This window comes from Ochlerotatus camptorhynchus, unplaced genomic scaffold (assembly GCF_037179485.1).
Source record: "Ochlerotatus camptorhynchus isolate MF236.1 unplaced genomic scaffold, CSIRO-AGI_Acam_v1.1 ptg000067l, whole genome shotgun sequence".
Taxonomy (NCBI): Eukaryota; Metazoa; Arthropoda; class Insecta; order Diptera; family Culicidae; genus Ochlerotatus; species Ochlerotatus camptorhynchus.
The window spans coordinates 2,682,773-2,709,955 of NW_027040557.1; the positions used below are offsets into that span (position 1 = coordinate 2,682,773).

Sequence of the window (27,183 nt, forward strand, 5' to 3'; positions counted from 1 at the left end):
ATTGTTATTCAAGTAATTCAGGACGTAGATGCTTGTTCACATTAACGGCTCAATGTAATTGTGTTGCTAAAGTCATTTAATTTCGTTACAAATTTATCTAACATAAAAATCTACACATGTTCGTCACTGACAGCATTGTCATTGACAATTGACATGGTTTGCCTTGACTATGACTGTTAGCTCAAAGCAGAATTGTCACCGTGTATGGTCGAGAATTTGCAGCTTTTTCTGGAACTGTATGTGGAGGTGGTCGAGTTTCGAACGCCTTTGGATACGGTTGTGTTTTAAGTTTGTTCTCTGTTTTGTGCGTGCATTCGCTTTCATAGTTTTCGGCTGCATTTGCTGGATTAGCGCTGGCACTCTGCCTCTCACTTTCCGAGAAGTTTTAGAATCGAGAAAGAAAACATGATTCATCATGTTTGCAAAATTGCAAGCATCAGAAGATTTGGCGCTATCTGCGTGGTTTGATTTTTCCTCCCGGACCAGAAATTTGTGGCATTGCGAGTGAAAATTTTAATTTCAGTTTATTTACGCCGTGATGAGAACGGCACTAATCTATTGTTAGGGTTTTGCAATGTGCATTGCTTTTGTGCATGGAGTGACTTGAAAAAGAAAAGCGAAGAAAAGTGATATTTGGTTGTTGTGTGGTTGGAGTCGCTGGAGGAGGAATTGTTTAGGGATGACTAGAGAAAATATACGTGGAAGCATCGGGAATGCGTTCCCGGGTGAAGTGATTTGGTGAGTACGTTCCAGTTGAAGATTGTTGACAAGTGCAAATTATGGTTTAGATGACGCATGGCTTCAAACATTTTGTGTATCCAAATAAAACATATTACATACTAAATACGCACAGGGCATCGTCTGCTGACCATTGCCGCGGGTATATCGTGGGAGTCCCAGGTACCCGGTTCAAGCTTTAGTTGGCAGCGGTGGCTCTTCTTGACCTTCTACCCCCTGAGTAGTTAGTGTGAATAAGGGCGTCTATGTGATGTTTTGCTGTACCTGTTGTGGACATCTAGTGCATCCTATTCCCTTAACTTGTTTAGGATACCCTGTCTTGCCTCAAAAGTTACCCTTTTTGAAGTACTAGTCTTCACAACATAAAGGGCACCATTACGGAGCATGAGATTTGATCAAATTATTCGCAGTTCTACTTGTCCAACGCCCAGCCGGGGGTGAGGGATAGAGGATGACACACACACACACACTGCAGTAGAAGCTTGTGTTATGTGTAGGAATAGGAATTTGAGCGGGGTTCTCTCTGTTTATACCCGCAGCGACTCACGAAGAGCTACTGATTCTGATCATTCGCGGTGCGGCTTCTCCCTCCTTGTATGGATGCTCATGTTGACTACAGCTCGCTGCTTGCAGGCAGCCTTTCGTTGTGTACTGGGGAACGCAACCACTCACCACGCGTTGAGACCGGATGGAATTCACTGCGCGGTGAGACCGGATGGATTAATTCCATCCGTTGTACATTCGTGCAATTTTCAATTGTGACATTTTGAAAATGATAAAGTCTTAATTTTAACAGATTCGTAGAAAAAAATCCTATCGATTGGCGTATTAAGAATTGAAATCCATTCTCTCTGGATCTAAATCAGACCACTTTCATGCCGCGACCGACTTTGGTTTTTGAAATTGCACCCCGCACTGTTGCCCTCAAGAACATGGTATGTTAAACGCTGTCCAGACTGGATAGTTATAACATGTTATAACGGTTGTCAAATAATTGCAACACAGAAACCACCATCAAGATTGACTAAACACCGTTTGGTGAGACCGGATGGAATTCAACTTTGAAATCTGTGTTAGGGAAATCGCTTTTCGCAGGCAATCGGTGACAATTTTAATTATCATAGCAACAGTTGCACATTCATGCAATTTTCAATAGTGACATTTTAAAGAATGATAAAGTCTTAAATTTAACAGATGCGTAGAAATATTTCTGATCGAATGGTGATAAAATTATTGAAATTAGTCCAGGGGCAGCTGAGTTATTAACGTTCAAAATCTTTCATAATTGTGTTACATGTTCCATTTTCTGTTTTCACAAAGTGTATCCCCATATAGAAATCACGGACGTAGTCGTACGTCAAAAGTATAGCTTTTGGCTATCCTTCCGCATTGGATTTTGGTGAACCAAACTGTCGAATAAGTCATAAAAAAGAATGCCATTCAAGAAAATTACCGCTGAAGACAGGCATGTTCATCCGCGGCAACTTGAGGTCTGAAAGAGGGGATGCAGCGGCGGTGTTACCAACAATCAATTCGAAACTAACGATTTTAAATTGGCTCACTAGTTGACTAGCCTATTGGTCCCAAGCAAAAGATTAACGTATCCCATTCTAGTCGAAATTCTACTACTACACAATGTTTGTTTATATTCACTATGAAAGTTTGACAGATAAAATTAGGGGTTAGTTGATTTTCCTATGTTTCGAGGGGTGAATGGATTAGCTTGGGACCGAAGATAGTGCCAGAGCTGAGCCAAAAAGTTGAGCACGTTTCTTCGGGACCTACTAGTCTTAGAGTTACCTCTATGGTAGCACTATCACCACAAACGAAGTGACAGACGGAGCGGCTCAAAATTTGATTTGACGCACTTACGTTTGAAATTTTCGAGTGTACCTCACGGCAACACTATCTACTCATATGTACTAGCTTAAAGTATATAGTTGATGCTATTGGCCTTGACGGCGAATCTATAGCTCTTTACTCCTATGGTAAAACCCGTAAGCAAACGTCAGACTGTGCGTGAAATTTACTTTCAAAAACGAAGAGGTTCGCAAGTGGTGCTGGTGCTGAAGAGTATGAACTGCTGTTGGATGATCAGATTGATTTCGTCCAGGCACTCCGACTGGATGGAACTAAAGAAAAGGACCGGAAAGCACCGGTATCTGAGGCGGAAAGGAAGAAGATGGACATTGAGGAAACGAAGAAATCACTTCCAGTTTTTCCATTCAAGGAGGATCTCATAGCCGCTATAAAAGAACACCAGATTCTTATTATCGATGGAGAAACGGGTTCGGGAAAAACGACACAGATTCCACAGTATCTCTATGAAGCTGGGTTTACAAACGACGGCAAGAAGATTGGATGTACTCAGCCTCGTCGCGTGGCAGCGATGTCCGTGGCGGCACGTGTTGCACAGGAAATGGGCGTCAAGTTGGGCAACGAAGTTGGTTATAGTATTCGTTTCGAGGATTGCACATCCGAGCGGACTGTCATTAAATACATGACAGATGGTACGTTGCACAGGGAGTTTCTTTCGGAACCGGACCTAGCTTCGTATAGTGTGATGATTATCGATGAAGCTCACGAGCGTACGTTGCACACGGACATTCTGTTTGGATTGGTGAAGGACATTGCGCGGTTTCGGTTGGATTTGAAACTACTGATTTCCAGTGCCACGTTGGATGCGGAAAAGTTTTCGGATTTCTTCGATGATGCGAACATATTCCGTATTCCTGGTCGTCGTTTTCCGGTACGTAGTTAGATTTGACTTGCTTTGTGTTTTGCTGTAAAATCTAACTTTTTCTCTTCTAGGTTGATGTCTTCTACACCAAAGCACCGGAAGCAGATTATATCGATGCATGTGTGGTGTCGGTTCTACAGATTCATGCCACTCAGCCTCTTGGAGACATTCTTGTATTTTTAACTGGTAAGTGGGTCTATTTCTATGCGATGTTAAAAAATTACATTTTTTTCGTTCCAGGACAAGAGGAAATCGAAGCCTGCCAGGAGATGCTCCAGGATCGCGTCAAGCGGTTGGGTTCCAAACTCAAGGAACTACTCATCCTTCCCATTTATGCCAATCTGCCGTCGGACATGCAGGCGAAAATTTTCGATCCAACTCCACCGAACGCCCGGAAAGTCGTACTGGCCACCAACATCGCCGAGACATCACTAACCATCGATAACATAATGTACGTGATCGATCCGGGCTTTGCAAAGCAAAATAATTTTAACTCCAGAACCGGGATGGAGACCCTGATGGTCGTGCCCATTTCGAAAGCGTCTGCCAATCAACGCCCCTGGCAAGTGCTTTCGTCTGTACACAGCCTGGGCATACAAACACGAGCTGGAAGACAACACCGTCCCGGAAATTCAGCGCATAAACCTGGGCAATGCCGTGCTAATGCTCAAAGCTCTTGGAATCAACGATTTGCTTCATTTCGATTTCCTCGATCCTCCACCACAAACGTTGGTTTTGGCATTGGAGCAACTTTACGCCCTAGGGGCATTGAATCACCACGGTGAACTGACCAAACTTGGACGACGGATGGCGGAATTTCCGGTCGATCCCATGATGGCAAAAATGCTGCTTGCTAGTGAAAAGTACAAATGTTCCGAGGAGGTGGTGGCCATCGCTGCAATGCTATCGGTGAATGGAGCCATCTTCTACCGACCGAAAGATAAAATCATCCACGCAGATACGGCCCGGAAGAACTTCAACCACATGCACGGGGACCACTTGAGTTTGCTGCAGGTCTACAACCAATGGGCCGAATCGGACTACAGCACTCAGTGGTGTTACGAAAATTTCATTCAGTTCCGTTCGATGAAACGAGCTCGCGATGTCCGGGAGCAGCTGGTTGGGGGTAATGCAGCGAGTCGAAATCGAAATGGTTTCCAGTCTGCCGGAAACGACCAACATCCGGAAGGCTATTACAGCCGGGTACTTTTATCACGTCGCTCGGCTCTCCAAGGGGGGGTCACTACAAAACGGCCAAGCACAATCAGACGGTGATGATCCATCCGAATTCGGCACTGTTCGAAGAACTGCCTCGTTGGGTGCTGTACCACGAGCTGGTGTTTACGACGAAGGAGTACATGCGGTCAGTGATTGAAATCGAAAGCAAGTGGCTGCTGGAGGCGGCACCGCATTACTACAAACCGAAGGAGCTCGAGGATTCCACCAATAAAAAGATGCCGAAAACGATCGGTCGGGCCACGCTGACCGAGGCGTAGGTTGTGATGAGACGGTTTGGGGTAATTCAACAGCATTTTTCGCACTATGTATTCAACGGGAATTGTTGTTATTTGCGATGACATTATCCTACCTAGGGTGTCGGGTGTAAATTAGTGATCTTTAGGGACAAATAGGTGAAATATAAGGTTGCTGCAACCATGCTATATTGTATGTCAGTAGAGAGCTTCATAAGGCTAGCCCGTCTAATCCCAGTCGCGCTCCTTTCCGTTTCTTCAGGTCCGGTTAGGTGGATTAGGTATTCTCTGGCACGCCGAAGCCAACTGCAGGGCTGTTACAAGTGTCGCAAATTTTGTGCGGTTTTATAGCTTTTGAAGTGCGGATTTTGCGGAAAGCTTATCGACATTGAACACATTTTTTTAAATGATATTTTAGCTTGCCCAACCAACTATTAATAACTTTACTGCTTTACTTCTTTATTAAATAATAGAAGGTCTTTCTAAACGTAGATTTTCCTGGAGTCTTCAAATAATTAGAATCGAAACTTAGTTGAATTAACCCTAAGTGGAACTAATCCGCGCCAAAGCAAATCTGAGATGGCAGTCCACGAATACCTCAGATTTGCGAATTTAGCGTAGTCGTAACAACGCCGTCCTTGACGGGAACTAACAAAGTTTATACTATTTCAAACAATCGCTGATAGGAAGTTTTTTCGCCAAGTGAATGATACTCACAATGATTTCACTGTCTAAGATTTATTGCTGTCTCTAATAGCATATGTAGCAAAGCTATACATTATTTTTCTCTCGTCTCACCAAAAGTGGATGTGTTAATAACACAATCAATGATTAACAATTAAAAAAAAACCCTCACTGAATTCAACCATACACAGCAGAACATACAAAATCAAATCTCTCTTTAAAGTATGCCCCGACCCGTCCGCTCTAATGCTGCGACCACTGGATCGACTTGATGTCGATACCTTCCTGGACCATCTCCCACAGCGGGGACATCTCTCGGAGTCGAGTCACGTGCTTGATCCACTTTTCAGCTATGTAGTCGATTTCCTCGATGGTGGTAAACCGTCCGATGCCAAAGCGAATCGAGCTGTGAGCCAGATCTTCGTCGGCACCAATCGCACGCAGCACATACGACGGTTCCAGCGAAGCCGAAGTGCAAGCCGACCCACTCGAGAGGGCAACGTCTTTCAGCGCCATCAACAGCGATTCACCCTCAACGTATGCAAACGACAGATTGATACATCCGGGATAAGAATGAACTGGATCGCCATTGCAGATGACTTTCGGTAGCGATGCGAAGATTTGGTCCATCAGGCGTTTCGAGAGGAACTCCATCCATTTGTGATCGTACTCCATTTCACGGCTAGCGATTTCACAGGCTTCCCCCAATCCAACGACCAGTGGAGTCGGAACGGTTCCACTTCGAATGCCACGCTCCTGGCCACCTCCGCTCTGAATGGCTTCCACACGAACTCGAGGACGAATGCGAGTTGAATGCGAGAGGCTCCCAAACATACAAACTTTGCTCTTTCATTATCACGACGTTCTTATGCATAATCTAGTGTGACGTAACGTTGGATCATGCGTAAGAACACCGTGAGAACGAAGGAGTCGACTACATTCTTTCTGCCGCACCTATAGTACCGCACACGGTTCCCGCGCTGACTGTTCCTTACTTTCTCACTCTAATCAAAATTTCCTTCGATGAGTGAGAAAACAGCACCCCGTCAACGCGAGTGAGAACGCGAGTTGCCAGATCATTGCACACAAAACCAACTTGAATTAATTCAAATCAAAAATACTAGCGAACCTGGCGGTGAGCGGCGGAAAGTGGTCTAAAATTCTATTACAGAGAACCACCTTATTTTAATTAATTTCTTCGGAGAAAGTCGTCTGTAACTTCGTTTGTGCTATCACGATCTTCCACACATTTCTCGTCGTCGCCAATAGAGGTGCTATGAAGATAGTCGCCAAACGAAGCATGAAACTGAAGCCCGAATGCAAGTGATTCCAGAGCTGTTGAAAAATGTGCTTTTTGTGAATCAAAAAATTTCAACGAAGACACACTGTTACGTTCAGTAAGGAAGGAGTTAAAGTCGTCAATCCGGATGGTGAAGTAATCGCTACTGGAAGTCGAAAGCGTAACTTATTCAAGCTGGATCTACTGCGGTCATCAGAAGCACTAGCGGGTGCGTCTCAAGAGAGTGCGGGCCCGTGGCATAAAAGGATGGGTCACACCTAATTTGACAGCCTACAAATAATGAAGGGTGGCCTGGTTTCCGGAGTCTAATATGCTGATACGCCGTCCAGGAGGAGCGACAAATGCAAGAATTGTGCTATGGGTAAGCAGACAAGTTTGACTTTTAGCAACTCCGGATCACGAGCGTTGGATCTGCTAGAGGTCATCCACTTGGATATCTGCGGACCGATGGAAGTAGATTCGTTGGGTGACGTTTTTCGGATGACAAGTATCGTCGGATTGTCGTGTATTTCCTGGAAGAGAAATCAGCAGAGAGCGTTTATAATGCTTTCCAAAAATTTTTCGTTGCATAGCCGAGCGATAAACAGGGAAGAAGATGATGACACTACGAACAGACAATGGGAAGGAATTTACGAATCGGAAGCTGGAGGACCATTTGAGGCGCTTGGGTATCCGTCACCAAATAACGGCGGACTACACACCGGAACAAAATGGCCTGGCTGAGCGAGTGAACCAAACCATCATCGTCTTCTGGGCGGAAGCAACAGCCACGGTTATTTACCTGGTGAATTGGTCTCCAACTAAAGAATACGGGATGACACCAAAAGAAATGTGGAGCAGTAAGAAACCACACCTCGCGCATGTTTGAGTCTTCGAGTCAAAGTGATGGCGCACATTCTGAAACCAAAGCGCAAAAAGTGGGATGGAAAGGCAAACGAATGCATTCTCACAGGATTTGACGAGGACACCAAGTCATAACGCTTGTGGGATCCGAAAGCCAAGAAAATTTTGAAAAGTCGAGATGTAACGTTCATCAGCGAAGGAGTAGAGCAACCATCGTCGCACAAATCGCAGTCAGCAGCACGCGATCCAAAAAATGTTCGTCTAGATCTGGGTTATCCGTTTTCTTTCGAGGAGGCTCACGTAGCAAGAGTAGCTGATGATGAAGAACAAGAAAAAGAAGAAGAAAGCGACATAGAAGATGATGAACCTATGGAAGAAGCTAAATCAAGCAATGAAGCTGAAAGTTATGTTGACGTAACAAACTAGCTTTACCTTACAGGTAAGTTCAAAGATTTTTTCATTCCAAGCAAACGATTGCCCTTCGATCGTTTTGCAGACAACCAAACCGAATGCAATATCAACGTGAGTGCTGGAAGATGCTGCGATCGTTCTGAGGCAAGTAGCCATCAGCAGGGACTAGCAGCTAGACACCAACCTCCATTCGATAGGGACCCACTTTACGCATCCGAAGCCTTGAGAGGACCAAAAGCGAAACTCTGGAAGGATGCTATGGACGACGAGTATCTATCTCTGATTGAGAATGGTACGTGGGACTTGGTTGAGCTGCCCTCCAATCGCAAAGCCATAGGTTGCAAGTGGCTGTTCAAAACGAAGGAGGACGAGAAGGAAAACATCGTACGTCACAAGGCTCGACTGGTGGCTCAAGGATTCATGCAGAAGTTTGGCGTGGATTTCGATGACGTGTTTGCTCCCGTCGCTAAGCAAGTCACTCTTCGGACACTTCTCACAATCGCAAGCCTTCGTGACATGTTGGTGAAGCACATGGATGTGAAGACCGCGTATCTTCATGGGAAGCTGGAAGAAACCATTTACATAAAGCAGGCAGAGGGATACACCATGGGAGGCTTCAACACAGTCTGCTTGTTGAAGAGAAGTTTGTATAGGCTGAAGCAATCCGCCCGTGTCTGGAACCAATGCATCGACGCAGTGTTGTATTAATATATGTCGATGACATGCTAATCGTCTGTCCAGGCACTGCAACAATCCTTCAATGTGACAGCACTTGGCGACAAAAAGCATTTCCTACCTGAAGCTCGCGTAACAATTCGGTCTGGAGAACGCCAAGCCGTCGAAAATACCGTTAGATCCTGCATACCTGCAGCAGAAGGAGGAGGGGGTATGGTTACCAAACAATACTCAGTACCTGAGCCTCATCGGCGATCTACTGTACGTTGCAATTCATATCCGGCCTGACGTAGCAGTAAGCGTATAAATTCTGGCTCAGAAATCGTGTTGCCCGACGCAGCTGGACTGGCAAGAGGCCAAGAGAGTCTTGAGGTATTTGAGATCTACTTGCGACCATAAATTGTTTCTAGAATAGGGCCCATGCATTAATTATGTCACGCTAAATCGAGCAAAAAATCACCCCCTCCCCCCTATCGTGACGTTTTTCCTATACCTAATGCATTGCTTGTCACAAAAACCTTAGATCCCTTCTCCAATTCCCGTTTCTTGATTCGACTCGGAGGAGGTGTCATCAGTTGGGCATCGCGCAAACAGAGCTGCGTGGCGCTATCGTTAACGGAAGCTGAGCTTGTGGCATTGACTGAAGCGTGTCAGGAATTGAGTTGGTTGAAGAAGTTGCTAATTGATATGGGAGAAGATGTTTCGATGCCGGAGACAACCAGTGGGTTCAATAACTCCCGGAATCGATAATAACGTGGCCAGAGATCGTATAAACATCTTAATTAATTATTCCTACTTTCTATATGTCATATATCTGGCAAATAGCATTTGGTCATACTTGTGGTAAAACCGAAAAAAACAGACATTTGCATCTTTCAAACGCGGGGAGGGGTCTAGCGGAGCGTAAACTACGTTAAAAATTAGATCCACTATTCCCCTTTAATAATCTTTTTATGAAAATCGGTTGTAACATTGCTGAGAACGAGCATTTTGAAAAAAAATCTCGTCCTGGTACTTTACGGGTTAAGCCCTAAAAATTGTTCGTGGTTCAGAATAAACAATTATATCTAGATAGAGCTGGAATTAGGGCGTGACAGCTTTTGTAAACAATGACTTCTCGCGATGATTTCTAGGAACTCAAGGCACGCCCACGCAAACTAACAAAACCATCGGGTAGGGTAAGTCTTCCCATATCCGATGAAGATGATGGTTTGCATGGGCGAGCCTTGACTTTTTAGAAATCATCGAAAAAAGTCATTGTTTACAAAAGCTGTTACGCCCTAATTCCAGCTCTATCTAGATATACCCTATCCGCTCACAAATTTGCGAAGAAGTGATGAAGATTGTGAACACATTTTTTCTATCTCGCTGAAGACTTTTTCTCAAAACACCTGGCACCCCTATATTCAGCACTGTTTGTTGACTTGCTTTCGGCATCACCGTCACTGGTGGGTTTCCCACAAAGCAGTTCATGTTCAACTGGGAAAACAATGTATTTCAGGATTTAAAGAAAAGGACTCACTCAAATCACAACAATCAATATAACTTCATATCTTTACATAAAACTATCGAAAAATGCTAAGCATCTCAGAACCACTGCATCTGGGTTGCGTCGAATCCTTTCTCCTGCAACAGCCGCAAGTACGTCACGAACCCTTCCGAGCGATTTTCCATCCACTGAATGTTGATCCGAGCCAGCTCCAGAGCTTGCCCTATGGCAATACTATTACCGGCCAGTATCGCTTCCTTTTCGTCAATGAACTGCTCCAACTGCGCCAGCTCCCGTCCGGTGATAATCTGCTGCGCCAGAACCTTCACGTGACTGGCAAGCCGTGACTCGAACGTCTCCGGATTCACACTGAAATCAATCGAAATGTTAATCCCTTACCAATTAAAAAACCCCCCCTCAGAACATACTAGTCCGCCATCCTGTCGATATTCTCAAACAGGAAGCTGCTAGCCATCGCGACTCCCTCCTTATGATCCGCTATCGCATGAAACACCAGCGTCGTATCCTCCAGTCTCAGTTCCGAATCTTCCTCCACCGACCACACCAACAACCGCCCAATCAGTTCGCGATCCCTCGTACAGGCCAACCCTTCGGCAATGGCCGCTCTTTCAGCACTGACCACGCCCGCATCACGATACCGATCCCACAGAAAGTCCCACTCTGGTCTTGAACTTTCTCGTATGGCCGTACAGTACACGGTCGACCGCAGCTCCAGTGGAATCAGATTCTTACCGCTGCTGATCCAGAGATTAAACAGCTTCAACGAATTCACAACGCAGTCGCCCATGTCCACGTTGCAAGCCCAATCGGCGACGAGCTTCTTCAGCCGCACCTGTCCCAACCGATCGCCCGTAGTGTTACCCTCGAAGATGTTCAAGCGGTTGTACAGCGGAAGCAGCAGATAACTCGTATAGGCTATGAACATGTCGTAATGGTCGGTATGCAATAGAACTCGATCGAGAATTTCCAGATTGGTGAGCGTTGCCTTCCACGGGATGTATTCGCTTTCTTTGGGAAGATAGCTTAGTAGGGAGAAAGCTATCGAGTAATCCTGAATACCAGCCCAGGCAAAGTCCATGGCATCGTCTACAAGTTGCGCTCGGTTAATTGTATTGATCGTCTCAAAATTCGGTTCATTAAGGTAGTTCGCCAAAAGGCGGTAGTTCTGGTAGTCGTATTGGACTTTGTACAACCCTGCCAGCTGATTGTTCACCATGACCCATTCCGACCTACATGGTAGATTGGTCAGGTGCGGGGTCGTATCTTTGGTACAACCCAACCAACACTGCGGCTGCGTTTGATTAAAGTACGTAAACTGGGAAGTCGAAATGGTCAACGGAATCCACCAGCAAGCTGGATCGTCAATCGTTTCGTCATGCATGAACCTCATCTGCTTGAAAGTTACCGTCCGCAAATCGTAATCTCGCTCTACGTACACAACCGGAAAACCCGTCTGCAGAGTCCAGGTGTCCATCACCGTCTTCACGTCAAATCCCTCCGGGAATCCTCCACTTTCCTGAGCTTCCTCAGTCAAAGCCTGCCACAGGTCATCCTGCTCGGCGTTTCCGAGTTTGAACCTCGCCAAATATCTCCCTACCCCACCATGATACGTTTCATCCCCCAGGAACATATTCATCATCCGTACTAGAGCCGCTCCCTTCTTGTACGAAATGGAATCGAACAGCTGTGGAATCGTCTCGGGATTACCGATAGCGATCGACACTGGGTGACTGCTGTTCAATGCGTCGAATTCAAAGATCTCCAGCACATCTTCGATCACAATTTCCTGCAATGATCGCATCTCCGGGTGCAGGTACTCCACGGCTTGGAACTCCGTGTAACGCGCAAAACCTTCGTTGAGCCACAGATCCGTCCACCAGCGCATGGTCACCAGATTTCCGAACCACATATGCGCGATCTCATGAGCTACAACCGACGCTACAAAGTGCTGATCGTCTAGGGTTCCGCTTTCCGGTGAAAACTCCAATCCAGCCTCAGTGTACGTCACGAGACCCCAGTTTTCCATGGCCGCAAACAGCATGTCCGGAATGGTTATAAAGTCCAGTTTTGGGAGAGGGAACTTCAGCCGGAAGTTCTGTTCGTACAGCGCAATCAGCTTGACGGCGATTTCGTTGGCGTACTGTAGATTATCAAGGGCGTCCTTGCGAGTCCAGGAGCGAACGGTGACGTCGGTAGAATTGTTTGTGGGAACTTCTGCGAAACCGTAGTCGTTGATTGAGTACGATACCAAGTAGGGGCACATGAGAACGCTTTTCTCGAAGCGATCTACCACCCAATTGGGTTGATCGGGGATGCTCTCCGAGCTTAGTAGGGGCATGTTTGATAGAGCATTGTATTTCTTGTGATGTCCTAGAGAGATGTTGAAGGTTGCTTTCAGCTCCGGTTCGTCGAAGCATGGGAATGCCCGACGAGCGTGGATCGCTTGGAACTGAGTTATCGACAGCCACCTGTAATCCGGAAGATTTGGTATTAGGAAAAATTATGAGCAAATATCATTCGCAGTGTAAACCTACGATCGTTGTCCGCTGTCCGAGTCGAGGTAACTGCTCCGGTAGTAGCCTATGACGTCGGATTTGAGCTCCGCTTCGAATGGAATCGTCAGCTGGTATCGGTTGTCGGCGCTCAGCTGCTCACTGGTGCGGATGATGAGGAAATCATTCTGCAGATCGTAATCGACCGTGACGACGGTCAGAGGTTGCGATGAGTTGAGATCGGTGATCGAGGTTTTGCTCTCGTTGATTGTGAGGTGCTTGGCATGCAGGGTGACGTTGTATGCGTCGTAGATGGATGTTACCTGTAATTAGAAGGCATTGAATAAAAGTACTTCGCAGTTTTGATAATGTGTGAGAAGATTGATAGTGATAGATACAGAAGCCTTTGCAGAAGACACACTTCCCTTGAAGGGTAATATTTTCAGTCTAGACGGTGTAGACTAAATTGTAGACGGTGATGGTGCTGGAGTCAGTCAAGTGGAACGTTGCTCGTTTTCTATGGGTATATGTACTATGAAGGTGCTCATTAGTATAAAACTACCGGTGTTGTGCCGGCCGTTGTCTGGACGCTGTAGCAGCTGTGTAAGGTAGCTGGATGTCATTAATATCTGTGATGCGTTTGATTCGGCTATGATAACTTTGAGCTACTGAAGGGTGCATCTTTACTGCACTTCGGAAATATTAATAATATAATTCTTCGCCTTTGTGACAGACTTAAAAAAATTGTTCGATCGTTTCTGTCACTCGGCGTATTTTTAATAGACTTGGTTTTTTTTTTTAAATTGACTTGTTTAACTGCGAAAGGATATAAACGAAGATTGAAACTATGTTCAGTGCGTGATTCAAGAGGAAAATTGACGGGTTGTGATGTGTAGTGGTGCTGCTTTTCAGTTTCTGCTGCTTGCAAAACGACGAGGCAGCGATTTGAACTATGCCACTTTTGAAAGATTGGTGAGATCATTCCATATTTTATATTATTCTGCGAACAATTTCAATTTATATTTGACAACAAGCTGGTATTGGTGGTGATCAGTTGGAGTTATATTTAAGGTTCAATTTACTTTGATGCTTTTTGGAAAATTTCATAAGCAGTTTTTTCCGACGCATTATTTCGGATTACAAAAAGCTCGCACTATTCGATTCCTTTTGATATTTTACACAAAATGACGCAAGCTTTTTGCAATCCAAAATAATGCGTCGAAAAAAACTGCTTTTGAATTTTTAAAAAATACATCAAAGTAAATTGAACCTTAAGGCACAAACCCTCACACACAGATATCCGATTCGAACTGCCCACAAAGCTAGCTTCTTTTCCAATTTTCCTTTTCTTCTATTTTCAGAAAGTGGGTATTACCATAAGCCATAGGACAAGAGTTAGTGCTCATGTCCCAACCGCATGGAGCATAACTTAAACTTTTTAGATTAGATGCTTCCAACTAGCAACCATTTATAAATTACATAACAGCGAAACGTACGGTGCGAGCATGCCCCCGTTTCATCCATTTATTGGATTCTAAAACATCGTGGTTTTAATCTTACATTTAAACAGAATTATCTTGCCCCTTAAATTCCGCACAATGCCTGACCGGTTTGATATGTTTTGCGCATTTCTGATGTGAAACATATATCAAATAGACCAAAAAATGTGGAGGTAGTTATATCATTTTCCAGGATGCTGTCCAGAACTGACTATGATGTGTATACACTCAGCGAAACAAAAATAGCACCATCATGTTTCAATTTCCCTGTCTTTAATACTAATTTCACCTCTCAGTATATTAGCATTCTACCTACCATCCTTTGAATGGGTTAGCTGGTGATTTTGTGGAGCATTAACATTTAAGTCGAGAAATTCTTTTCCTTTTTTTCTTGATTTGTTTTTCGTCGATCTTGATTTCCGTGCTGAGCACCAATGCTACCGACGCCAGGGAGGCAGCTCACACACCTGGACCCTACATATCGACCCATCAACTCATGAACCTGGTCCAACTGCAAGAAAGGCGTGATCAGAGATGTTATACCTCAGAACATCCCGGTGGCGCCGACTGGGATTGAACTACCACTACCACGCTTACCACTACACCACTGGCGCCGCTGAGAAATTCTTAAAACCCGTGTGAAATATAAATACCACCACCCTTTTTAAAAGGTACCCTGCTTCTCCCTTGTTAAGTATATCGAGTATATGTACATATCAAATTGTAGTGAAATCGGATTTATTCCCTGTAATTTAGCAGTCATGGGTCGATCCAAACATCTTACGTTCGAAGAAAAGATAAAAGTCAAGGCCTACCATGATGTAGGTCTCTTTAATAGAACATTGCATTAGGTCCTAAGTAAAATTGACAGAGTTGGAGTTTGATTGAACAAGGTGAATCATCGATGGGTTTTCCAACAAGGTAATGCTGCAGTTCACAACTCAAAACTGACTAACGTGTGGTTTTCTGATAGAAACATAGATGTTCTCCGGATCTAGATCCCATCGAAAATATTTGGTCTATACTTGCTCGTCGCGTTTACGGAAATGGTAAACAATTCGATAACGTAAACATGCTCAAACGTCGAGTTCGAGAATGCTGGGAGCAGATTAAGCAAGAAAAACTTATTTTGTCCATGGCACACATTACTATGTACTCATACAAGTTGTATTTTGAAAAATCAAGACCAACTATTGAAAAGGCCTCAACTCCATTTTGTAAACAATCCTTGTAAGGCCATTTTCTCGTGAACCGAAACTTACACACCAAATTTCTTAAATCTTGTTCGGTACTTTTTTGCTGGATTTGATCGTTATAATGTAATTTTTACCGAATGCTTTGTAAAATATATTATTTTACCAATTTTCCGCAATCAGAACTGCTGAATTTCCGTAATTTATATAATTTTACCGAAAACTGCAAATAAAATTTGCAGATCGAAACTGTAAAAGGCTGCGGTTCCGCAATTCTGTAAACATTGTGACGAATGTACTGTAAAAACAATCTTTTACAAAAACAAGCAGCAATAAAGTACCGAATTCTGTAAAATTTCGTACTGTCAAACTGAACATTGGCTGCCAATTCGATATTGAGTGTCCTTCTACGTTGTGGTACGTAAATACTTTACTTTTTACTAGATTCCGTGCAATTTATGCCGAAAATATAATTAGTTTTCATTTCTGGGCCAATTTCTTTCAGACGTCATGGACGTTTTAGGCAACTCAATGTACTCCTCTACCGCAGAAACTGCATGGAGGTTAATTTTATAATGATGTTTTTTTTTTGAAAACTTGTAAGTCGTTAAGTATTCTTCGGATTTAGTTACCGTCAAAGGATGACATGTTGGGAACTAATAATACTTTAAATAAAAAATATATAAATACACTTACATCTGCGGTCAATAAAAAAGCACGATAGGCCGAACTTTGTTTACAAACTTGCCGAATTTGACATGTTGTAACTTTGTTCTGTTATGATTAATTCTCGATGAACATTTCAAATGGTCCTATCTGCTTTGATCAATTCTCTTCATCGACTTTCTCTTTTCATAACCACTGGTATGCAAACAGGTTTCGCGTTAATTCTACCACATAGTTTGATAAAGGAGGTTCTTATCTAGCGTCCAAAACGTCAAAAACAACAGGGAAAGGTTTTGCAATTGAGTTATTGACGAAAGAGAAAGTCGATGAAGAGAATCGATCAATGCAGATAGGACCGTTTGAATTGTTTATCTAGAATTGAGCTGAAATTTTGACACAGAACCACAAATATGCTGAATTTTCCGTGAACAAAAGGCCAAATTTTTTTAAACTCCTGGAAATTTGGCGATATGGTTATAAATGTTGAAAATAATAGCGTTTTTGATATTCGCAATATTTCAAGATCCTTGTATTAAATTATTTTTCGTACACACAAAATTCACCATAGTTTGGTTTTGCATAACAATATTAGCTTAATTGAGTATAACAAAACAAAAGTACATAAAAGTTGGCTAATTTGCATGAAAATCCGGCCTATGATGTTATTTTTTTGGCTGCTGGTGTAAACATTTATGAAAAAATAAAAAATTGAAGATTTTATTTTAACGTTTTACAATCAGTCATTGTAAGATAAGTTCAGCTAAAAAAGAACAAGATATTTATATTTAGATTTGAGATTTAAGGTGAAAGTCGATGGAATCCACAAATGGCCGCTATTTTGTTTATCTTGCCTTGCCACTTCAAATTTTTGGCGGCACAGATCTCAGAAACTAAAAGGATTTCATGTGCCACTCTTTTCCCGAACTGCAGCATACATGTCATTACAATTTCATGCACGGAAACTTTGTAGTTTCTGAGATTCGAGGCACCAAAAATTCGAAGTGGTAAGGCAAAATAGCGGCCATTTGTGGATTCCATCAACTTTCACATTAAGAAAATAATTATATTACACCGAGTATTACGAAGCAACAACATATTTAACTATTCAAAAACAAAACAACAAGTAAAAAATTGAATGAAATTAAACGAAAAAAACCTCCTTCCGAATTTGAGAAAATATTTTCTTGTTCATTAGAAACGTCTGTTTCATATGTTTCTTACATCTCTAATTTTTCCAGCCGATCTTCGCTTTCTTGCATGAAGTCCTCTGAGAGTAACATTTGCAATGTTTCTGTCGTCAAAACCCTTGACTTTTGTCGCGGGATTTTTATTAATCCTAAAAGAATATTTATTGTGTCTTTCACGTATGATAATCATTACGTTGTTTACCTGTGATTTCAGGATCAGAACTAAGCATGTTGTATAGCTTCTTCTGACAACTGCCCTATTGGTAGCAGTGCATGTTCTATAACTGTGGATTAAAATTATATGCAGAATTGGAGTCATCGGATACCATAGATACAGTCGAACGTATGTTTCCGCTGTTTCTAAATGTTTCAAACTTTTCCGTATCAATTTTAAACCAATATTGTCTCCAATATAACTTTAAGCCGGTAGATCAAATTAAAATCAAACCTGTTATTTGAGCAGCGGTTTCCGGATCAGCAAAGAATCTTAGGCTTGCTAGTGTTGCCATCCGAATTTCCAAAGCCTGGTTTTGGAAAATACACAAGGAGTCCCTATTTCTTTCAGAAGTTTTCTTGAATGTGTTCTTTTCTTTCTATGACGATTTGCTTTTCATTGCCAGTTAACCGCCATTTTTTGATCGGCAACTTGTAAGAAAGATGTAAAGTTGTCTCGAAAATACGAATATAAATAATAAATGGATAAATTCACCTACAGTATGCAAAAAAAGTTTATCCACCCCCCTACCAATTAACATTTCTTTTTGTTTTTCTGGTGAAAATCAGTTTAATTTTATGAGTGCTCCGCCATGATTTATCAATTTATGTTTATTTATCACATTGCCATTGAAAAAACGGCGTTTATATCTTTTCTTGAGATTTCATGTGATAAATTATGAAAAATGGTAAAAAATTACGCAAAAAAAGTTTATCCACCCCCAAACGGATACTATGATTTAAGTGTGTTTTACATAGTTTTAGTGTGTATTCTGCAACTTTATCGAATGTAAACATTGTGTCTTTCTGTCATTTAGTGCTCTTGAAGTTTTCGTGCTCAAAATTTCAGTTTTGTGTTCAAAATTGGAAGTTATTTGTTTCAAAATGCCTAAAAAAGATCAAATTTCGATCAGAATCCGAAATTTGATTATTGAACATCACAAAACTCGCAAAAGCTACCGTGATATTGCCGATATTGTCCAGATTCACAAAGATACGGTCGCTAGAATTGTGCAGATGTACAAAAAGCGTGGTTCTATCTCACCAGCTAAGCGATCGGGGCGTCCTTTAAAGACAACTGGCCGAATTGACAGAGCTATCGTGAAGAAGGTGGAGCTGGACCGGGGACTATGAGCTCCAAAAATTGCGAAACAGATTGAAAGCGAGCTTTACATTTAGCTGACATCACAATCCGTACGAAATCGTCGTCATAAGAAAAGTCTTAAGGGCAGAGTAGCTCTTAAGAAGCCATGGTTTTCCGCAAAAAAATTTTAAAAAAAATTGAAGTGGGCCCAGGACCACATTTCATGGACTAGTGATGACTGGAATAAGGTGATCTGGTCAGACGAGACGAAAGTAATGCTATTTGGGTCACCATTGATACCATCAGACCCAAATAGCATTGCTTTCGTCTCGTCATGGTCCATGAAATGTTGTCCTGGGCCCACTTCAATCTATTTTTAAAATTTTATGCGGACAACCATGGCTTCTTAAGAGCTACTCTGCCCTTAAGACTTTTCTTATGAAGACGATTTCGTACGGATTGTGATGTCAGTTGAATGGAAAACTCGCTTTCAATCTGTTTCGCAATTTTCGGAGCTGATAGTCCCGGTCCAGCTCCGCCTTCTCCACGATAGCTCTGTCAATTCGGTCAGTTGTCTTTTAAAGACGCCCCGATCGCTTAGCTGGTGAGATAGAACCACGCTTTTTGTACATCTGCACACTTCTAGCGACCGTATCTTTGTCAAGCTGGACAATATCGGCAATATCACGGTAGCTTTTGCCAGTTTTGTGATGTTCAATAATCAAATTTTGGATACTGATCGAAATTTGATCTTTTTTGGGCATTTTGAAACAAATAACTTCCAATTTTGAACACAAAACTGAAATTTTGAGCACGAAAACTTCATGAGCACTAAATGACAGATAGACACAATGTTTACATTCGATAAAGTTGCAGAATACACACTAAAACTCTGTAAAACACACTTAAATCATAGTATCCGTTTGGGGGTGGATAAACTTTTTTTGCGTAATTTTTCACCATTTTTCATAATTCATCACATGAAATCTCAAGAAAAGATATAAACGCCGTATTTTCAATGGCAATGTGATAAATAAACATAAATTGATAAATCATGGAGGAATACTCATAAAATTAAACTGATTTTCACCAGAAAAACAAAAAAAAAATGTTAATTGATAGGGGGGGTGGATAAACTTTTTTTGCATACTGTATATGGAAACGCCATCTTCATTTTCCAATTTCTCGAAAGATCGCAAATAATAGCAGCTGATGTTTTGCTATAATCTTCTATACATATACGGCTTTACAGGATATTACAGGATAAGTCAACTTTTTTATCACGATACATTTATTTTATAGTTTAAATTGCACTTGAAGACAATATTTTCATAAACTGCTTCTACGAAGTCAAAACTAAGGCCTGTATTCGAAAAAAATGCACCAGACAAAAGTGTTCGCCAAACATTTATTTTAAGTCGGATTTTCTTGAAACTGTCAGGGAATGAACTAATACATAAGGAGTATGTTTTGGCATAAGTACTTTATTCAATTTCCTTTCCATCGCTGAAAGCCCGCACCTTTCCCTTAAGACCCCTTACCCCTTACATTTTGTGCAATGGTGAAGCCGACCTTTTTGGTCACTTTCATTCATTATTTCTTCAACTCCAGCTCGTTCTTATACACCTTGGACGATTTTCGAACTTTGGCCTTCATTATGGCCCAAAATGTTTCCACCGGACGAATCTCTGGTGAATTTGGGGGCTGGCGGTTTTTGGTACAAAAACAACGTTATTGTCTCTGTACCAATCCAACGTCGATCGCGCGTAATGGCATGATGCCAGGTCTGGTCAAAATAATGTCTCGCCTCCGTGGGACCGCAGGAAGGGCAACAGACGCTTCTGGAGGCACTCGGTGTGGTAAATTTCGCTGTTGATGGTACCCATTGTGATGTATGGTTTACTCAGTTTACCGAATTGGCATATGGCCTGCCAGAGCAAGTATTTTTTGGCGAATTTGCCCACTTTCTTCTTCCTTATGTCTTCCGGAACATCAAACCGTGATTTGGCAACGTAGAACTCCAGCCCCGGTATCTGCTTTGCGTCTGCCTTGATGTAGGTTTCGTCATCCATAACCACACACATCGGTTTCGTTAACCACTCTCTGTAGCTGTATCCTTGCGCGGGATTTGGCCGCCGTGTTTTGTTGATCACGCCGGTTCGGTGCCTTCCGGACCTTGAATACACAAAGCCCAGCTCGTTTCATGGTTTGCTGAACGAACCAGGCGGAACACTTTGCCTTCAGAGCCACGTCGCGAATCGAAAGGTTCGGATTACGCTTGAAATAAGCCAACACCTTCCGGGCCTTCACAGGGTCAGCTGTCTTCGATTTTCTTCCACTTCCAGCCCGCCGCTCGGTCGTCTGGCACTCCTTAAACGATTTTACCTCCCGAGACACAGTTGTACGGGTGATTCCCAGTTGTCTTCCGATCCATCTCATGGTCGCAGTCGGATTTTCCATGACGGCGTGCAAAATTCTCCGGCGATTTTCTTCTTGTTTCGATGACATCTCAATAACCACTGAACCGATTGTTATGAAATTTTGCACATGTAAACAATTCACTCCAAACTAGTTACACCCAGATTTTCATCAATTTTTACCCACGGATAAACAAGTTACACACGGATAAAAATTGTGCATTATTTCGAGTACAAGCCTTAAGTGAAATCAGCTGATGTCATGTGGAATACATATTTCAATACCTGCTTGATAACTATCCAATTTTGCAAATTAATGTGATTATCCCAACAACAAGTAGAGACACGAAAACAATGGCACTGCGGAACGATGTTTTCTAACTAACCAACACGATTCAACAACAGGCAAATTTGAAAGGTTAACTTCGCTATCTCAAGAGTTTTTCGATATCCGGCACTTTAAGTAACTATGCATTTTTTTGAACCTTGAAAGCTTTTGTAACAGACACTAGAAAAATTCTCCTCAAAATTCCCTTAAGGCCGATTTCACCACATTCGCTTAAGCCTTAACTTTCGTATTGCATTAGGGAAAAATTAGACACTGTTTACAGGACAAAAATGACCCGCACTAGGTAGGGTTTACCTCAGATTTTTTTTGAAATTCTTATCTGAATTTTCAAGGCATTATCCTTAGAATTCCCGTGCTGTTAGAATCAGTGTCTGTTTTTATAATTTACCATTCCTCGCAAGGAGTAGCGCTTCAACCCAGTGCACCATTGAGGAATTTTTTTTTTTGAGAATCGAATGGAAGTGGTCTCATTCACCGCAAAAAGCTCCTAGTAGGAATATAAGGCTGATTTAACCCTACTTCCCCCTTTTTTATTGAATTATTTATGGATGGGACGGAGGGATGTACGATCGATAAAATGAGGCTAATATTATGTCAAAATCTCTGAAGAATCGAATGGGCTCTGTGAATGAAGTTTTGTTCGATTTTACCCTGCTTCCCTCTATTTTTTTTTGAATTTTCAACCTTAAGAAAATCTTTACTAATGATACATAATTCAGTGGAAAATTTCAATGGTTTGGTTTTTAGCGAAATGGATAGTTTCAAACCCTATTTACACCATGAATACATATTGAATGTTAAAAGTAAACTTTTGAATCTTATGAAAAGGGCACCCTATCGACGCCCTTGTAAATAACCGGTTAGAATAATCTGTTCTTTTGAGGCTTTATGAAGGGTCAACAATGAACAGTTTTAGCATACAACAATTTAAAGTAAACAATTCTAGATAGAGCTGGAATTAGGGCGTAACAGCATATGTAAACAATGACTTCTTCCAATGATTTTTAAAATGTCAAGGCTCGCCAACGCAAATCAAAATCACCATCGGGCATCCATTAAATTCCTAGAAATCATCGAGAGAAGTCATTGTATACAAAAGCTGTTACGCCCTAATTCCAGCTCTATCTAGAATAATTTTATGTAGAATAAATTAAATTTAAGAGGTACTGCTTATTTAAGGTAATTGTTTTTTTTTTTCAAGCTTGTGAATACGAAACAGTCATATTAATAATAGGATAATGCAAAATTGAATACTTTAAGTAGAAAATGTTTGAAATATTAGAATTTCATAAGGCTCGACTTATGAACGACACTTATGAATTTCATAAGCGCGACTTATGAAAGATTTTCGTCTAACATAAGGTAGCTCTTATACGCCTTTAGTCATTCCATTTACCTAAGCATCGATAGACGAGTGGTCCAGACATAGGACCCGTAATCTCAACGTCCATGGTTCGGTTCCAGTCTGCTCCATTTTATTATTTTTTGTTGACATTATTTTTCATAAGGCAAATCTATGAAATTCCCTCTCCAAAGGGGGAGTTTGGTAAAGAGAGATGAAAAAACCGATTTGTACGTTCCTTAAAAGTTGTCCTAGCTCGCTATTCTAATATCTATATGCAATCTTCACACTGCCGTACTCTAACGGAACTATCAACTCTATGCTTTCATCTACTCCATCTATCGTATAAAATTTACCACTACAGTCTGTTATTTGAAATTAGCATCTTCAACTATGTAAATCGTTGACTTCACGTAGAAGTAATACTAAAAACATATAGTCAAAGATTTTTTTTTATTATTCATTTGGTTCAACACTTTTGGAATGCGACATCACACAGGTACTACCTTTGAAATTGGCTTAATCGAGTGGCGATTTTCTTTTCTTTAGATCAAGACGATGAAGTTTTGGAGAAGACAACGATCATAAATCACAGTTGGTCGCCGTATTACACCTGGAAAACTAGTGTGAAACAGGATATCTAGAGATCGGGCCATTCCTTCAATTTCTGGAAAGAGCTGTCAAATAACAGAAAACAATTTCAAAATGCCACCTACAACGCCACCTACAATGGTTTAATCTGTGTACGAAGCGAGCGATGGAACAGTATCAGACGATAGCAGCAGCGATGACCTTTACCTTTAGGAATTCAAGGGATTCCTTGATGAGGAAATAAACGCCATGCTGGTATTTTCATCGTCAAAGCTATAGAGGGCGGCGTCATCAAGAGCGCCAACAACAACATCCCGGTAAAGTCAGGCATCATAAACAATCAGGTAATTTCTTACTAATTTTACCTTTATTTTACTTATACTCGAATTAACCACCTTAAATTACAGCTATCTATGAATCGGCACAAACCCCCCTCCCTTTTCTTTTCCCTTATGGCAGTTAGTACATCAATGTAGAGATGGGGTCTTGTCGATACGTTACACTACCAGTGATGTTACTATGGCTCGCCCTGTTTCACATTCGTGGATTACACAGAACTTATTTAACCTGCTGGTAAAGATGCTGTGATGCCACCCCCTTACTACTGGTATAGCATGTACGGTGCATAAAAGTATCGGAGACCTGGCCCTTGACCCCCTTCTATACTACACAATCACAATCACAATATAAGAAACCAACGACCTTTTATATAGCTGCTGATGGAATATTAACGATAAGTTTTAAGAAACTACTGATAGACCTTATCCACCAAATCCGCATACGACACAATCGATCGAGATCAGCTATGGCAGAAGTGTGGATTTCCGGATAAACTGACGCGATTGGTCAAGGTGACGATGGATCGAGTGATGTGTGTTGTTCGAATATTGGGGACACTCTCAAATCCCTTTAAACCTCGAAGGGGGTTACGACAAGGTGATGGACTTTCGTGTCTGCTATTCAACATTGCGTTAGAAGGTGTTGTAAGAGTTGGGATAGACACGAGTGGCACGATCTTCAGGATGTTCATCCAGCTTCTTGGCTTCGACGATGACATCGACATCATGGCACGGAACTTTGAGACGATGGCGGAAACGTACATCAGAAACTGAAGGTTGAAGCTAGGCGGATTGGACTAGCCATCAACGCATCGAAGATTAAATACATGGAAGGAAGACAATGTTAGCCTCCCAACCCCGAGTTCAGATTGACAGTGACGAAATCGAGGTGGTCGACGAGTTCGTGAATTTGGACTCACTGATGACCGCTGAAAATGATACTGATAGAAAAATTCAAAGACGAATTGTGACTACTTTGGACTCCGGAGGACGCTCCGGTCGAATAAAATTCGCCGGCGCACGAAGTTGACTATCTACAAGACGCTGATTAGACCAGTGGTCCTCGACCAACGCTCCCTTGGTGTTTTCGAACGGAAGGTGTTGCGTACCATATACGATGGAGTGCAGATGGATGACGGAACGTGGAGGAGGCGAATGAACAACGAATTGCACCAGCTGCTGGGAGAACCATCCATCGTCCAGATTGCAAAAATTGGGCGACTACACGTCGTAAGAATGGTCGAAAATGGTTCTCGAAAGCGACCCAACAGGAACAAGAAGAAGAAGCGCGCAGCGGGCAAGGTGGATCGACCAAGGCGACCTGCGGATGCTTTGCAGAGTACGAGGCTGGCGACGTGTGGCCATGGATCGAGTAGAGTGGAGACGACTTCTTCGGACAGCAGAGGACAACAAGGCCTTAGCCTGATTGATAAGGTAAGTAAGATAGACCTTATTTTCTGATTCAGAAATCTGATAACATTTTTGATATTTGCTAGTCTAACACTTTTCGAATATTCGCACTAGAGAAAATAATGTTTTTAGACTAAAATTAAATGAATAATTCAAGTAGGCTTCAATATGTTGATTTTTAAGCGGGTGGTCACATTGCCCCACTTCCCCTATTTTATTGCTGTTCATTACTTCTGCCAAGTAGGACTCAAAAGGCTTATGATCCTCTCATCCTAATGCCTCTACTTACGGAAATGTGTTTGGACAAATTAAATTTCACAATTTTCGACCAAACGACCCAGCACGCAAAATGCTCATCACCAAACTTGAACGTGGTATAATATTTTGCGCTGAACTTATGATTCGGAATCTATGCTGCTCTCATCTTTTCTATTTTCTCTCTCTCTCTCGAGCAGTTCTGATGAATCAGGCTTCGTCACAGACGTGACAGATCAGGATTTTAGTGGGTTTATATTTAATCAAACCGTTAAACCGTAAATATTATGGTTGAATTACGCAAAGGCTAATACCACTACTTCATTCATAATGAGTCCAAATTACGCGCAGAATTAACGCGGTTAAAGTTGATTAGCTGTTCCACTTTCCTACACCGCTTCATATAGATAGTAGATTGCGTTCCAGAATTCATCGTTAAAAAAAAACTCTCGTGTCGCAAAACGAATACAAATGAATGTTTGTTTTGAATTCTCATCAAGTAAATAACTTCTTTTTTTTCAATGTGCTTAATTGTGAGATAATTTTCGCAAAGGGGACTCCATCGATTGGAGGCGGGCCGGTTAGTGCGATTCCATTTCAAGCAAGTCACTGATATCACCGATTTTAATTAGCACCTTTATAGAGCTTTAGAACGACTTTGTCACGCTGGTTGATACTCACAGTGATGTTAACAACACCGAAGAACCGGAAACTTTCGCCGTCGTCTCCCAAATGGGTATGGACCTCCAGATTGTAATGCAGCGGAACGACCTCCCGTGGCAACCGATAGCTGGCATCCTGAGCCACCACCAGCAACCAGATCGCGGCTAACTTCACCAGGATCACTCGCAGAACCATCTTCCCAGTCGATCGGACCGAACCAGACTAATCGCAGTCGAGCGTTTTTTGTTAGCTTTATTTAGTCACAACCGTGCGCACATTTGTTTTTTTGGTCATTGGGCCAAAAAACTGATAATGACGCGTTCGAACCCACGGGGTTTACGAAAAAAAAAAAATATCAATTTTAAGAACGTTTCTTCTTTTTGCGATTTGCTGTGTTGGCGGTGGCTTTAAATTTTAGTAAAAGCGCCTTACTCGGAAAGTCCAATTCTTTGTTCTGAGGCGTGGGATCACGACGCGACCGATCGAAGTCCTAAGTGCTATAAACCCGTTGCACCTGTCCGGTATGATCAATTTATACGACTGCGATTTAACGGGTGCTAGTAGCTCGCCATAGTCTGTAACACTGATTGTGGCAGTAACGGCAGAGCAGCACGTGCTTTTTCATATTTGCCGTGCGCAATAAATATGACCTATTATGATGCCGCAGCGTCTGCGATTATTAGAACTTGGTCCTTGGTAAGTTCTGTCTGTTCGCACCAGCATGTACTGCAGGGAAAAAAGATCCACATCAGACAGACTGGCAGCTACCTTCGTCCGCATCGACGTCGGGGATTGATAAGAGTGTCGGAATCCCGCGTACAGAACCACCACCAGTACGTTGATGATCGCGACGCGTTATTTGTTGATGGGCGCCAACGCGTGAAGGTCATCTGTCAGCAGAAATTGTATATAGCATGTTTTCAGGGGATTGATATGAGTGACATATGTTTTACGATTGCATTCGAGTATATTTTTTTGAAAACTAGGAAGCAGTACAACACTACAAGATCGCTCATCTAGACGGAGCTGGTTGTTCTAACGTATTATGTTGCTGCTAATTACCATTTGACGGTTCTTTGAAACGATATTACGTTTATAGCTAGTCGTAAAT

General features: G+C 42.2%; 2 protein-coding genes and 1 pseudogene across 2 annotated transcripts in view; 2 read left to right on the top strand and 1 right to left on the bottom strand.

The window, feature by feature from the left end:
- The window catches only part of Usp1 (ubiquitin specific protease 1), a 473,693-nt gene that overhangs the window by 38,068 nt on the left and 408,442 nt on the right, over positions 1-27,183 (top strand). The window lies entirely within an intron of this gene.
- LOC135697088 (probable pre-mRNA-splicing factor ATP-dependent RNA helicase mog-4) lies at positions 2,774-4,979 on the top strand (annotated as a pseudogene).
- LOC135697164 (aminopeptidase N-like) lies at positions 10,414-26,551 on the bottom strand. Its single transcript, XM_065216779.1, has 4 exons — positions 26,091-26,551; positions 12,908-13,188; positions 10,781-12,841; positions 10,414-10,721 (listed from the first exon to the last, which is right to left on the bottom strand). The coding sequence occupies exons 1-4, from the start codon at positions 26,265-26,267 to the stop codon at positions 10,451-10,453; spliced, it is 2,790 nt and encodes a 929-aa protein (XP_065072851.1). The 5' UTR covers positions 26,268-26,551; the 3' UTR covers positions 10,414-10,450.

Coding starts and splice junctions, on each gene's coding strand:
- LOC135697164 (XM_065216779.1), bottom strand. CDS start 26,267: ATGGTTCTGCGAGTGATCCTGGTGAAGTTAGCCGCGATCTGGTTGCTG. Junction 13,189..26,090: donor TCGGTGTTGTTAACATCACT/GTGAGTATCAAC, acceptor TTCTAATTACAG/GTAACATCCATCTACGACGC. Junction 10,722..10,780: donor ATCGACAGGATGGCGGACTA/GTATGTTCTGAG, acceptor GATTGATTTCAG/TGTGAATCCGGAGACGTTCG.